We start from the raw sequence: 13,485 nt of genomic DNA on the forward strand, positions 1-13,485 counted from the left end.
TCTACTTTGGCACTTTCGTAAATCCGATCGACGTTAGACTTGGTACACACTTAGACTACCACCTACAGATGGTCCTAGAAAAAATTCGTGATCGTGACGTCCTCAGGTGTCAGGTTACGTCACATTAAAGATGCATTTTCCCCCATAGGTTTTGTACACGTTTTTCTTCAAATCATACTTTGGCACTCTATGTCTGATTGACTTTTCACTTGGCAGATGACATTCGAAGTGACTTCATCAAGTGTTTATCACGTGCACAGAGTATTTCAAATATCCGAAACAGCTTGTGTTTGTCCACAAACACATTTCTAGTTTTTTCTTTTTTTTCTTTTTTTTCTCCTTTTTCAGACTTTTTCTCCATCTATAGGTTTAACACACGTTTCTTCCACCAGTCCACTTTGCCACTTTTTTAAATCCGATTGATTTCAGACTTGGTACATACTTAGACCACCACCCACAGATGGTCCTAGAAGAAATTTGTGATCATGACGTCATCAGGTGTCAGGTTACATCAAATTAAAGATGCATTTTTCCCCATATGTTTTGTACATGTTTTAAAACACACCAGTTTGGCATCTTCGTAAATCCGATCGACTTTAAACTTAATTCATACTTAGACCACCACCCACAGATGGTTCTAGACGAAATTCGTGATCGTGACGTCATCAAGTGTCAGGTTACGTCACATTAAAGATGCATTTTTCCCCATATGTTTTGTACACGTTTTAAAACACTCCACTTTAGCCTCTTCGTAAATCCGATCGACCTCAGACTTGATACATACTTAAACCATCACCCACAGATGGCCCTAGAAGAAATTTGTGACTGTGACATCCTCAGGTGTCAGGTTACGTCACATTAACCCTAACCGCCCTGAATCCTCCAAAATCCTTTTTGCAAATTGGAGGAATTTGCAGGATTGAGGTTACATGGCAAAAGTGCGTTGCTGATTTCGGAGTACGCACTGTGTCAAGGTCTTGGGCCGGACCTTGTGTTGTGTATGCTCAGCCATGCATAAATTTAGTCCTTGATTATACTTGACATCCTCCGCACTGCTCCAGGATGTCACTGCCTCTGCCTCAGCCTATTGACAGTCATAGCCGGAGGATTTTGCAGGATTCAGGCAGTGGTCACCCCTCCATGGACCATATTCAAGAAACAACGGAGGAATTTGCAGGATTGAGGCTATATGCAATTTTTCCATGAGGCCAATTGGAGGATTTTGCAGGATTGAGGCTACATCCTAACAAAAAGGCCTAGGGAGTTAGGGTTAAAGATGTATTTTCCCCATAGGGTTTGTACACGTTTTAAAACACTCTACTTTGGCACTTTCGTAAATTTGATCGACTTTATACTTGGTACACACTTAGACCACTACCCATAGATGGCCCTAGAAGAAATTCGTCATCGTGGCGTCATGAGGTGTCAGGTTACATCACATTAAAGATGTATTGTTTCCCTATTGGTTTTGTACACGTTTTTCTTCAAACTGAACTTCGGAAGTACAAGTCTGATTGGGTTAAAACTTAGTATGCATATTCACATGGATGTGTTATAGATGGAAATTGAAGTGACATCATCATCAAATGTCATGTGAAGTCCCTTAAAGGGGCATTTTATTCTTTTATAGTTCTATATCTACAGAACTAACATATGTTCGATTTGGTTGTAACTTGACATGTACATATTATAATGTGCTGTTATAGATGACATTTATAGTGACGTCACTGATTGTTCATCCCGTGCTCAGAGTATTTCAAATATCCGAAAACAGCTTGTGTTTGTCCACAAACACATTTCTAGTTAATCATTATTGCTGGTTAATTTAGTGTAATTTGGGGCTTATAATAGCTTATCTAATCCCTCAGTTTGTTAGATAATTTAGTTGATACTGGGGGAAATTATTACATGAATCTTAGTCCATTTTGTGTTTTCATGTCACCTCATAAATGTAGGTTCCAATATTTATTATTGTATTAATTTGGTTTTCTTGTAGAACCACGGCCTATCACACGGCTTACACAACCTCCATTACAGTTCACGGCTCTCATTCCACGGCTTAAAGTCTTCATCAGTAAATCAACTCAGTTTTCATTAGTAAATTAACCTAATCAGCTCAGCTACTATCTTCATCATTGTAATTTGAGAACAATCAGTAATTAAAGGAGAGCAAATCAACCAATCATAGACTCGTCACCAGTCTCCTGTCCTGCACTTTCTTTCAGTACCTGTACATTCGATTTGATGAAACTCCTACGTGGCAGTGAATGCTTAACTATTAGAAACAGCTATGTGTTTGTCTACAAACACGACACATGTCTAGTTTTCATTTTTTATTTTGCCGAGGTGCATGGCTACTATGACGCATGCGCAGACCAGAAACCAGAGACTTTTTTGTTTGGCCTTAGAGGGTCATGGCAGATGTCTAAGGTCATATAATAACATTTTGCTGTTACTGCAAGAATTAACAGGTTTAAAAAAAAGCCCAGTCCCCCTTTTTATCGACATTTTAAATAATTAGGTTATCTCCCACTTATCCAAATGTATCCATACTTATTTTTACTTCTTCTGTGTGTGTATATATTGTGACAGAATAGGAATTTAGTCACCAACTGTATTCTTTAAACACATTAAAACACTGTGAGTCACTCACACTTTGCATATTGGGAATCCTTGTTTCTGATTGGTCAATTGAGTTTATGCACTGTTGTATGGCAAAGAGAAGTTGTACGCAGCCTATGTATGGAGCTCAAAGTCTATAAAAGGAGTTGCAGGGCTAGGATTTATTCAGTTGATTGCTTGATTCTCAGATGATTAGAATTATTGCTAGCATGGCAGGCCCACATGGTGCACTGTCAACTGGTCAGTCGGATTCAACATCGTAAAAATGCCAAGAAAACACCGATGGAGAAGGAACATTTTAGCAAGTATATTCACAGAACTTTATCTCTCTTGTCTGTGTATGTATTTTCTGTGTTCAAGAGTTCATTTTGAGATGGCACTACTCGTACTTGGAGTGATACGATGCAGCGTGTTTCCCCAAAATTGTCCACCGTAAAAGCAAGGTCTGTCACCCGCTGGCCACACATGCATTCACGCATGCATTACGGAGTTTTGGCCAGTTTCCCGTCTTGACCAGCATTGTGCATATGGTGCGCAAGACCTGAATTTTCCAGGGAGCTGAGATGGTATTTGGAATGTTTAATTGGCCCAATGATCAGGGGTAATAATAATACTGTAAGCGCTGTGATTTAGTTTACTAATTAGAGCGTTCTTAAATGCCAATTATTATTGTTATTTTTTAAGAATTATCGAACGTAAATATATTGACATTAATTAGGGTAGGTTTTATTCGCTTTTTGTGGCAATTTTTTGTATAGCTTTTGTAGTGCAATGCAAATAGTTCAGGCTAAAACTTCGCATATAATTGAATACCCCATTCAATCATCATAAAAAAAAATTGGCCAAAAAAAAAATTCTGACCGACTGACCGACCCTATTTCAAAAAGGCATGTAATCGGAAGCAGAAGTTTCTTCTTTTTGGCCTTATGATGGAATGACATGACAGATGATGATGATTAAAGGCTTGACCACTGTACTTGATATACTGTTTCTGTTCACCAATTACTAGTCCATCTTAGTGTAGGGTCTACTTAGGACTAAGTCAAGGGCAAATTCCCAAGGGATATAAGCTGCTCCACCCACATTCCAACCCTGCAGGCCCCGCCCACATTCCGACTCCACCGACATTTCAACTCTGCTGACATTCCAACTCAACCGACACTCGGACTCAACCGACACTCGGACTCAACCCACTTCCGACTCCACATTGTGATTCCCAATTCCCACTTCCATTCCCCTGCTCCACTGCCCTGACTATCAGTCTACAGTTGACTAGTTGATCCAGTCAACCCAGAAGAAGGGATAGCCATAATAGCCTGGTGCTGTGGCCAACAACTGCAGGGATAGGACACCAACGGGACGGCACGCTACCATTCAAACCAGCCTGACGCAGGAGAGCTGGCACGGCGCGTCACAATATAAATGCGTTATTGTTTTTATCATTTTTGTCTTAAATGTTTAATATCCACTGTTTTATTTAATATATTCGAATTTGTTTTGCTACCAGTGTTAATTGTATTTTTTGTTGTTTATTGCATGTACCACACTTTTATTTTGGCCTCAGGGCCACGATTGGTGTGAAAATAAAAAAATCAAAATCTAGCTACTGACCTGGTTAAAAACAGGAAAATCATACTCCCAACAACAAAATCTCCTTGTGTTTGCTAAAAACAAACGCAAAACTTGTAGTTGTTTGAGGTTTGCTACACTATATAAATGTATTATTTGATTTTGTTTACATGTACAGCTATGCAATTTGCTGTAGAGATGGGCTTCAAAGAGGAGAGTCTTGCCACCAATACCTCAATGTAAGTTGAAAGATTTCTTATATTAGCACTGTCAATGCGCAGTTATCATTTTCACATCAAGCAGGGTGTTCATTGGTGACTGCCGATGGCTGAATCTATACTTGCCGCCGCGGGATGTTACAAATGCCATTTCATCAATATTGCTCAAAAGAAGGTACTGGCAGTTCTAAATCGCTATACCGAATAATCACTATTATGAACATTTTCTGTGGATCCCTAGCTGTTCGTTATAGTGGTACCACTGTATTTGATACTGAAGATATTGTTGATTCTAACTGCACATACATGTAGTCTAGTAAGGATTGACGAAGACCCTGAAACTTTTGTTTAAGAGGTTGTGGAATGCTCGAAGACATTTCCGTAATTTTTCGGGTAAATGTAGCCTATATAGATGTGATTAAATATAAAAGACTATTGTTTCTATCATGAAATTAATACAAAAGGTACTTTTGAGAGCTGTTTTTCAGGTCCTGTTTAGGCTCGAATGTGCAATTTGTGTAAAAGTCGTCGTTGGGGGCAGCAAACAAATCTTAGTAATGTCGTATAATCCTCGCAGCGGATTTAGTTTAGCATTCGTTAGAACGTAGGGTTCGAGATCAAGATACAACAACTAACGGACAACGACACAGTTCTGCGATGTCTCTCTGATGGACTTTTATTCGATGAACCTAGAGTCTAACGGACTCTACAGACGGTTAATGGACGGTCCTTGACGGAATTTACAACCGGTCCATGACAGACGGTCTTCAACGGACCCCTGTATCGTGGGAGGACCTGTTTTCGCGGTGCCCTATTTCCGCGTCCTTACCTTCTGCGTTACGCGGCGCGCTGTAAACAACTCCCCGTGACGAAATAAACTTTTCTAGTTGCTGACAATCTCCTCTCCTCTCCGCTGACCAAAAAATGTGGAAAGTAAAGGCTCTACCGGTAAGTTGTACTTGTAAATATCAAAATTTGGGTTATTTAGGCCTAATTCGCAAGGTACAAAACATGTTTATATTGCTAGAGCCATAAATAATTATTGCATAATCATGGAAAGTTTCAGCTTACAAAGTTTCGAAAAAAAATTCGTAATGATCAAAATCACGTGACTGGTTTGAGTGCCGAGCATGCTTGGAAAAAAGTACGGAGGCCTATAAAAGACATGTGGCTTATATCATTTTTCTCACTGTCTAGAAAAATCGGTATTTTCCTCAAAATGAAGGAATGAATTAACATACAGCAAAGGCTTATTTTGTATAAGACGGTTATTAATGTGCATGTGAGATATTAAAAATATACATTTGTTCATGAAAAGAGCGTGTATTGTGCTTTCTTTAATAAGACTATACATTATCAGAGTAAAATGAATGATATAGGCCTACTTAAATAAATACTTAAATAATTACTCCAAACTCAACAATAATGCACAACAAAGGTTGATTTATATCTGATAAAAAGAAGATTATTAATAAAATATATTATATTAAAATATTATATTAACTAGTTTTATGAGCAACTGATTATGTGACACCAATAGCAAAATCTATATAAATGTTCTTATCCTATAGAACATGTGCACAAGCCCTCTGTTGCAATCCAGAACAACTTCTTACAGAAACTACTCACCAACAGCTTTGTCAAAAGCATTTTGTCTCGTGATTGATGAGAATGGGTCAGTTGGGGGTGCTGCGAGGAGGTACGGGGTCCCTGAGTCCACATTACGGGATCGTGTTCTGGGGAAGGTTGACCCCGAAGCAACAAGATCGGGACCAGCTCCTGTTTTCAGCCTCGAAGAGGAGAACAACTTGGTGGACCACCTGAAGAAGATGGCGCTACTGGGTTATGGATATAGCAGGGCCGAAGTTATTGATACAGCCACAATATTGACCTAATTAAGTACTAAAGATGATGTAGGATATATTTCATGTCAAAGGTCGAAGGTCAAATGAGGTTAGCTATGATTTACAGAGGTTTAGGTTTAATAAGAAATAGGCTACAATTAAAAATAAAACACGACCACTCAAGAAAACCTGAAAGTAGAAAAGCAAAGAAAAATATGTAAAATGTCATTTATTTATTTTTCATTTGAAATTTATAGCTTTAATACCATATGATATATTTTCGAAGTATAGAAGGTTGATTTTTGGAAAATATAAGATAGCTACCGACAATGGAGCCTGATGGAGACACGCCGAGTCATGACATACATTTATTCCACGTATGACTTTACCGGGACACCGTACCCCCCGCAACCCACGGAAATAGGTCATGCTCGACGCGTGGAGGCGCTTCGCGAGGACGTCGGAGATCGTTCCGTTGTGTGAAAACTGCGAAGGTCGTCCAGTTTTTATTGTTGTTTGCATATTGCCCATGAACTAAGGAAGGTAAATAGGACATCCATTGGTATCTTGCACTTGTTAATTTTTTTCAAAACAAAGAAAAAGCCCTATACCCGCGAAAACTGGTCTCTCGAGGATACATTAAGAAATAATTCAAAACATGGGTTTAAAATACTACTACAGTCATTGTACAATAGACAACAACACACAGTTCAAAGGTCATAGTACTGGTAACCAAAACACTAAAACAGTATATCAGCTGGTGCTCAATAGATGGAATGTGACAGGTTACATAACACTGTTTGGGCTAGACAGAGATTTGTCCTTGTCCTCAATTCAAGGCGTTTAAAGTACCAGGAGCAAAACATTGACTGTACCGTAAGATCAAAATAACATAGTGCATCAGCTACAGCACAACTTGGGAAACAGAATCAAATAAATACACTGCCTTGACTTGTGAATTGGAATTGAGTAAACATTGTTTCCAAAAATACAGTACTCAATATCTGGGATTTAATTGTGGATCAAGAACACAACGAATCAAGAGCTAACCTGGATAAAGTTAAAGAACAGCCTGTACAGCTACATGTACATCAACTTCAACTCCATTTGCGTAGCTGGAAGCTATATACAAAAGAATGACATAATGCTTGAACAAATGGTTCCACAATATTATCAATGATACACTAATTAAAGCTACAGTTCATCATTTGTAATTTGTGCATTTTGTTCGTTTGAAGCAACAAAAGAGTTCAAAATCTAATGAAGGATACTGAGCAACTTATCTGATGAAGTTTCCGCTAACCTTCAGCTGTACATTCCGAGAAAAACAGCATTCTAAGATCTCAATTTCAAATCCAAAGTTACTGAATCATGTTTTGAATTGTTTTGAATTGCAGCTATACGCGACGTCGCGCACTGATCCGACGAATTATAACAACCGCGCGCGCGTGTGCGTCGTTCCAATACTTGTGCGCGCTGCGCTGAATAACAAAACGAACTACTAATTTAAATTTTCCTACGGTGCTTCTTAAGAATCACCGTTGGAAATGCCTTCTTTCGTTGATTACTTCAAAATGACAGCTTCCCAGAAAGAATAATTTCACAGGGAGTTTAGTCCCCTTACTATCTTTCAACCAAGTTTGTTTTTCAACAATAATTACGCCAGTTACTTTTCGGATGGCTGCAAATGATGGACTATACCTTTAAGATACATGTTCAATTCACATGATCAATTTAAGTTGACTGCCGAACCTATTTTTGTAAATTTCTAAGTTCTAGCATGGTTCGAGTCAATCAAAGTGCAACAATTATTCACACAATAATGGCTCAAGCTGCAGATAACTTCATGCACAGAAATGCAAACAAATGATTAAAACCATGAACCACCAAATATAACAATGAACTTCAATCAACATTACAACTACAGAACACAATTAGCTCTCAATTAGAAACTTAGTCTCGAAATCACAACTCACAATAACAAAGGACAAGAACTCACCCCTCTATGGCTACGACATTGGCTTGGCTTCAGTGGCCTGCTGGATGTGGGTGCAGACTGGTCTTTTGGCCCTGATGCGGGACCTTAAATACCCACTTTAGTTGGGTGATGGACACTTCCATCCATTTGCCGATTGGCTACATATTAAATTGACTACTCCTTCCTTGTGAAATAATTTGAATATAAACTTTTTGATTGGCTAGTTTTTCAGGGAGTCCTGGGTGAATCTGCTGATCAGCAATATTTCTTCCAGGTCCCAACAACCTCCAAACCCTAATTGATTTGTCTCCACAGCTAGTGAAAGTGACATTCTTGCTACCAAAAATAGCTAGACATGGGCATGGGAAAATCTCTCTAAAGCAAAGGGTTTGGTTAGACCGAAGAATGAGACAGTGGTCTGGCAGGAGGCCATACCAATTACCAGCCCATTTTGGTGGTGAAAGGCTTCATGTATCCTTGAGGATAGAAAACAACATAAAGAAGCCAAACACATGTAACATGTATAACACATATTTTCATTTCCCGACAGTAAAATTGTAACGTAATAAACAGGACTCCCGATGCAGCATAGTTCATAGATCACTCCGGGCAACAAGAGGATGTTTGTTTACAATACACTGATCGACATGGGCAGCCACATGCTCCATGAACCATACTTGGCAACAGCTTTTACCCCAGACAATTCTAAATGACAAGTTCAGAATTTAAAATGGAGATATTTCCATTGATGTTTTGGTAGTTTCTATTGATAAGTCAAGTGTTTTGATAGTTACACAGTGTTTTGATAGTTTGATTTATAGTTTGTTGATGGTTGTTTTGTGATTGCTCTAACGGCCCAACCAAAGTAAGAAATGTCTTTCCACATCAACATCATTCACGCAAGCTAGCACCCTGAACAATGTAAAGCTGAGAATTCACAAGCGCACTTTTACGGGTAGCGAACGCATCAGACAAGGCTATGCCAAGGCAAACCTAATTGTGTCGGTGGCCAGCTTTAATCACACCACAGTTTTATGCCCCGCGGCGAAGCCGAAGGGGCATACTGTTTCCACCTTGTCCTTCCGTGGGTGTGTGTGTGGGTGGGTGTGTGTGTCCGGATAAATCTCGTCAGCGCGATAACTCGATAAATACTTAAAATATGAACTTCAAATGTGACCGGCTCTGCAAAAATGGCCCTTAAGTCCCAAATTCTTTTTTTGGAGTTATGTACATGGGTGGAAAGGGCACGTTCTAAGCTTTAATTTGGTATATATATGACTTCTGTGCGATGTTGCATTGCGAAGATATATCAAAATTTGCATATCAGGATTTGTTAATTAAAAGGAAATGGCTTACGTGGAAATGCCCCTAGAAACATTTACCACATGAATGGAAATAGTACAAAATGCAGTTTATTCAAAAGTCCCTAGCAACAGCAGGGTTCCTGTTTGACTATCACTCTGAAAATTTTACACAATGTTCAATGTTACCCTGGAATAGATTTCCTGATTTTTTTATCATTTTGGAGCCCTTCATCATTAATTTTTACTCATTTGCATAATTGCCTTAAAATCAAACTTTTTAGTCAAAATATAAAGACTTAGAGAATACACATGGGGCAGTTGGAAAGAGAAAAACAAGTTATCTCACAAGTCTCAGTTTTATTTTCTATAATGTAAGTACCGATTTGCTCAAGAAAATTACCTTTGAAAAAATTGTAAAATTTTTGGGTTAAAATACCAGGTTTTTGGTAAAAAAAACATTAATTTAATGTATTGCAGAGGTTTTATCATCAAATCGTTCACAATTACAATGTCATTATATTCAAGTAAGAAAAAAAACATGGTCTGACTTTTGGGTGGAAAAGGGAGCTTTATCTTTATTTTTTACTCATTTGCATAATTGTCTTAAAATCATTCTTTTTAGTCAAAATATAAAGACTTAGAGAATGCACATGGGGCGGTCGGAAGAAAAAAAAAAGATATCTCGCAAGTCTCAGTTGTATTTTCTATAGTGTAAGTACCGTTATGCTCAGGCAAACTACCCTTGAGAAAAAAATATAATTTTTGGGTTAAAATACAAGGTTTTTGGAAAAAAAACCTTAATTCCATGTTTTGCAGAGGTTTTATCATCAAATCATTCACCATTAGACATCACTATTACAATGTCATTATAGTCAAGTAAAAGACAAAACCACTGTCTGACTTTTGGGTGGAAAATGGAGTTTTTGGTATAAAATTCACTGTTTTTGCTTATAAAACTCCTGGGGGATTTTGGGGATCTTCTTTTATATTGTGCGACTTTGCTGTTAGGCCTAAATCTCTTTTTTGAAGATGTGGGTGGTTCTGAAAAGAACCGGTTGTTTTTGTCAGACAGTCAACACTGTCTGTCTTCATGATGGACTGCTGTTGCTGTGTAGGAGGGGAGACTGGGTGGAGAGGAGACTGGAAGATGATGACTATGGCTTCGGAACTGTTGGCAAGGGACAGACAACATCCTTGGTGGCGTCGCTGCAGAAGTCACGGATCTTGTCATAGAGGTACCACTGGCGTCTTGCATCAAGCCCAGGAGGAGTCTGGGGCTCAGGAAAGTCAGCAGTAGGGCGTCTGTCATGGGTCTTTAGGAGCTGGAAGCTTGTCTCTTCATCCTCTAGGTACTTTCTTGCAAAAACGACGCCAGGTTCATCAGATGTAAAACTTTAAATAAAACATAAATACAAAGGGGAACAGTAAGGTTAGAAATAATGCAGTTAATTTTTTTAGGTTTTTTTACTGCGGAAACAGTCGAATAAAGAAAAACCACAAAATAAATAAAATTACCGAAAATGCTGAAAACTCTTGATCCCTGGAAGTGGCTTGAAGAATGGGGACAAGAATGCCTGCCAATCAAACTGTGGAACGAAGGTGTTACCAGCTTCATCACCTACAAGCTGGGGGATGTTGATTCCAGTTTGTGTACTTCCAGTGACTACACGAACAACATCATCAAGGCAGGAGACAGCTGTTCGGCGGTAGCGCTGCTTGAAGAGGCCGAAGCACCAATCAGGGGCAAACTTTGTGTGTCCAACCACCATGAAATGCATCTCAATAGATCGATGGAGACCACTCATGCAACGCCAAAGCATGTACCAAAGGACATACCGATTCTTGTTTTGGCCGCTGCAGTTGTCGCAGTGAAGATGGGCTTTAGTCTCCCCTAAGCCATAGGTCCTGAAGAAATTGTCTAAGTAGCTGATCACGGCGTTGCTTCCTTTGGAGATGAGTACGGATTCGTCAACTAAATAGTTCAACTGTTTTGTGACGCCCTCACAATGGACACCAAAAATGCCCAACTTTCTTGGTGTCAAAAAATACACTGGGCCAGGCTGGATAGGGTCTGATGGAAAGTGTACTTGTTGGGCATAGTCAAATGAATAGTGCATGTCTATGGCGTTGGTGCAAGGAGTGTTGGGCCCAAGTTGAGTAACCCCAATCTGCTCTGCAGCCACCCTTGCATCCTGAACAAGGTCCCTGTAGAAGGTTCTCTCATGACCAACATTCTCCAGATGAGCTTGCTGTATTCTGCAGCGCTCCTGCTTCTCTGCATCTGGAAGATTTGCTGACCTGAATAGGAGGTTGGTTTTTTTTTGGCACTGCCAGCATACATCAGTCATAGGTTTGCAGCAAACGATGAAAGGACACACCCTATTCCACAGCTTTCTGAATGTTGAAAGTGCAACCACTCTGTCACCTGTGAAAACATAGCATTTAGATAAAGTGTGTACATTTAACACTGTGTATTACATGTACATGTACATTCTTGCATTTTATTATTACATACATGATATGGCAGGTAACAAAACCACACCGCTTTAAGTGTATCCCTTGGAAAATGTCAGTTGGGTACATAATCAATGTTCTTATTCAAAATTACCGCCGTTTCCGAAAAGAATGTTACAAGCTTTGGTTTTTATCAGCCCATCGTTGAGGTATAGACAAAACTTAGCAATCAACAGCCATATCCGTAGCAGCTAATTCGGACATGGTCTAGTTTTATTTACCTGACTCCTGCATTGCAATCTTGTACTTTCTCCACACATTCGCCTTTGTTTCACTAGAGGGGAGAACCCTGATGTCATCTCGCTTGAATCCTGGAATGCGACCGGGAAGAAGAATGGCATGCGTCTCAGAGTAGTTCCAGATGAAGCTACGCACACTGGAGTTGTCTTCATACCTCAGATGATTTTGGAAGGTTCGCCCAGTATTTTTGTGGATCCTTGGTTTACATCCATTCTCACGGTAGTGCTTCTGGAGAGCTTTCAGCATGTTGACACTTATACTACATAAAAAACAAAAACAAAGACATAAACCAAAAGAATTATAACAAAATGTACATCATGGGTTGGTTTGGATCACATCCACATGTATCAATACTGAATTTAATACAAGTCGTACTGACAGATGTGAACATTTTAAAATATTAAGTTTATTTTCCCAAACAATGATGACAAGATTTTTACTATTAAAAAAGAAACAATAAACTCTGCTTAAAAAACAAAAAAATTCCACAAAATCTGAAGTTTCAGTCTGTGAAATGTTTGTTGGAATCTTAATAAATTTTCTTTGGATATAAGTTTTCTACTAAACCTTACTTGTGTAAAAAGACGAATGTATCTCGACAGACTGGCTGGCCTTGAAACATGAATGACGACCTCTGGCGTACACGGTGATTTTGCTCATTCCTTCGTGTCGCTACGGTATGTTCGCTGTTAGAAGTAAAACAGCGGATCTGGCCCAACAGCAGCATGTCTTTCATCTCTATCGTCAGAAAATACAATAAAAACAGAAAGCGAACTTATTTTCACAGTTTGTTACTTTGAACACTCCTTGCTGTCACCGATTCAGCATTCAAACATCACAAGCTTTCGAAACGTGTGTGTGAAAAAACAAAATTGGCCCCTGATAAACTACAAGCACTTGCGGAAACATTGGCGTGTGTAAAAAAAATCTACAGTCGTTCTCCTAGTTCCGGATAGCAAACATCATTCAGGCTGATTTTGGCTCAACTACTCCACGAATTCAAGTGACATTGATTAAAAAGTTTACCTTGAGTGATGGAGAGACCATGAAATAATTTGCAAAATTTAAGCTCTTTTCATTTTGATTTTACGACGTCAAAAGTGCCGATGTCACTTTTCCTAGTTGCGGATCGGTTCAATCAGTTCCGAATCGATCAAAACTGCTTCATGCGAAGCAAAAAATCACGCGAGAAAATC

General features: G+C 39.1%; 1 protein-coding gene across 1 annotated transcript in view; it reads left to right on the forward strand.

Moving 5' to 3' along the window:
- Nucleotides 1-4,366: 4,366 nt before the first annotated feature.
- The window catches only part of LOC119727326 (putative N(4)-(beta-N-acetylglucosaminyl)-L-asparaginase GM21137), a 55,922-nt gene continuing 46,803 nt past the window's right edge, over nucleotides 4,367-13,485 (forward strand). Inside the window, exon 1 of the mRNA XM_038199180.1 lies at nucleotides 4,367-4,430. Within this exon, the coding sequence (XP_038055108.1) occupies nucleotides 4,372-4,430 (59 nt within the window). The 5' untranslated portion in view covers nucleotides 4,367-4,371. The remainder of the gene's footprint in view (nucleotides 4,431-13,485) is intronic.

Source organism: Patiria miniata, unplaced genomic scaffold (assembly GCF_015706575.1).
Source record: "Patiria miniata isolate m_02_andy unplaced genomic scaffold, ASM1570657v1 HiC_scaffold_20, whole genome shotgun sequence".
NCBI classification, from domain to species: domain Eukaryota; kingdom Metazoa; phylum Echinodermata; class Asteroidea; order Valvatida; family Asterinidae; genus Patiria; species Patiria miniata.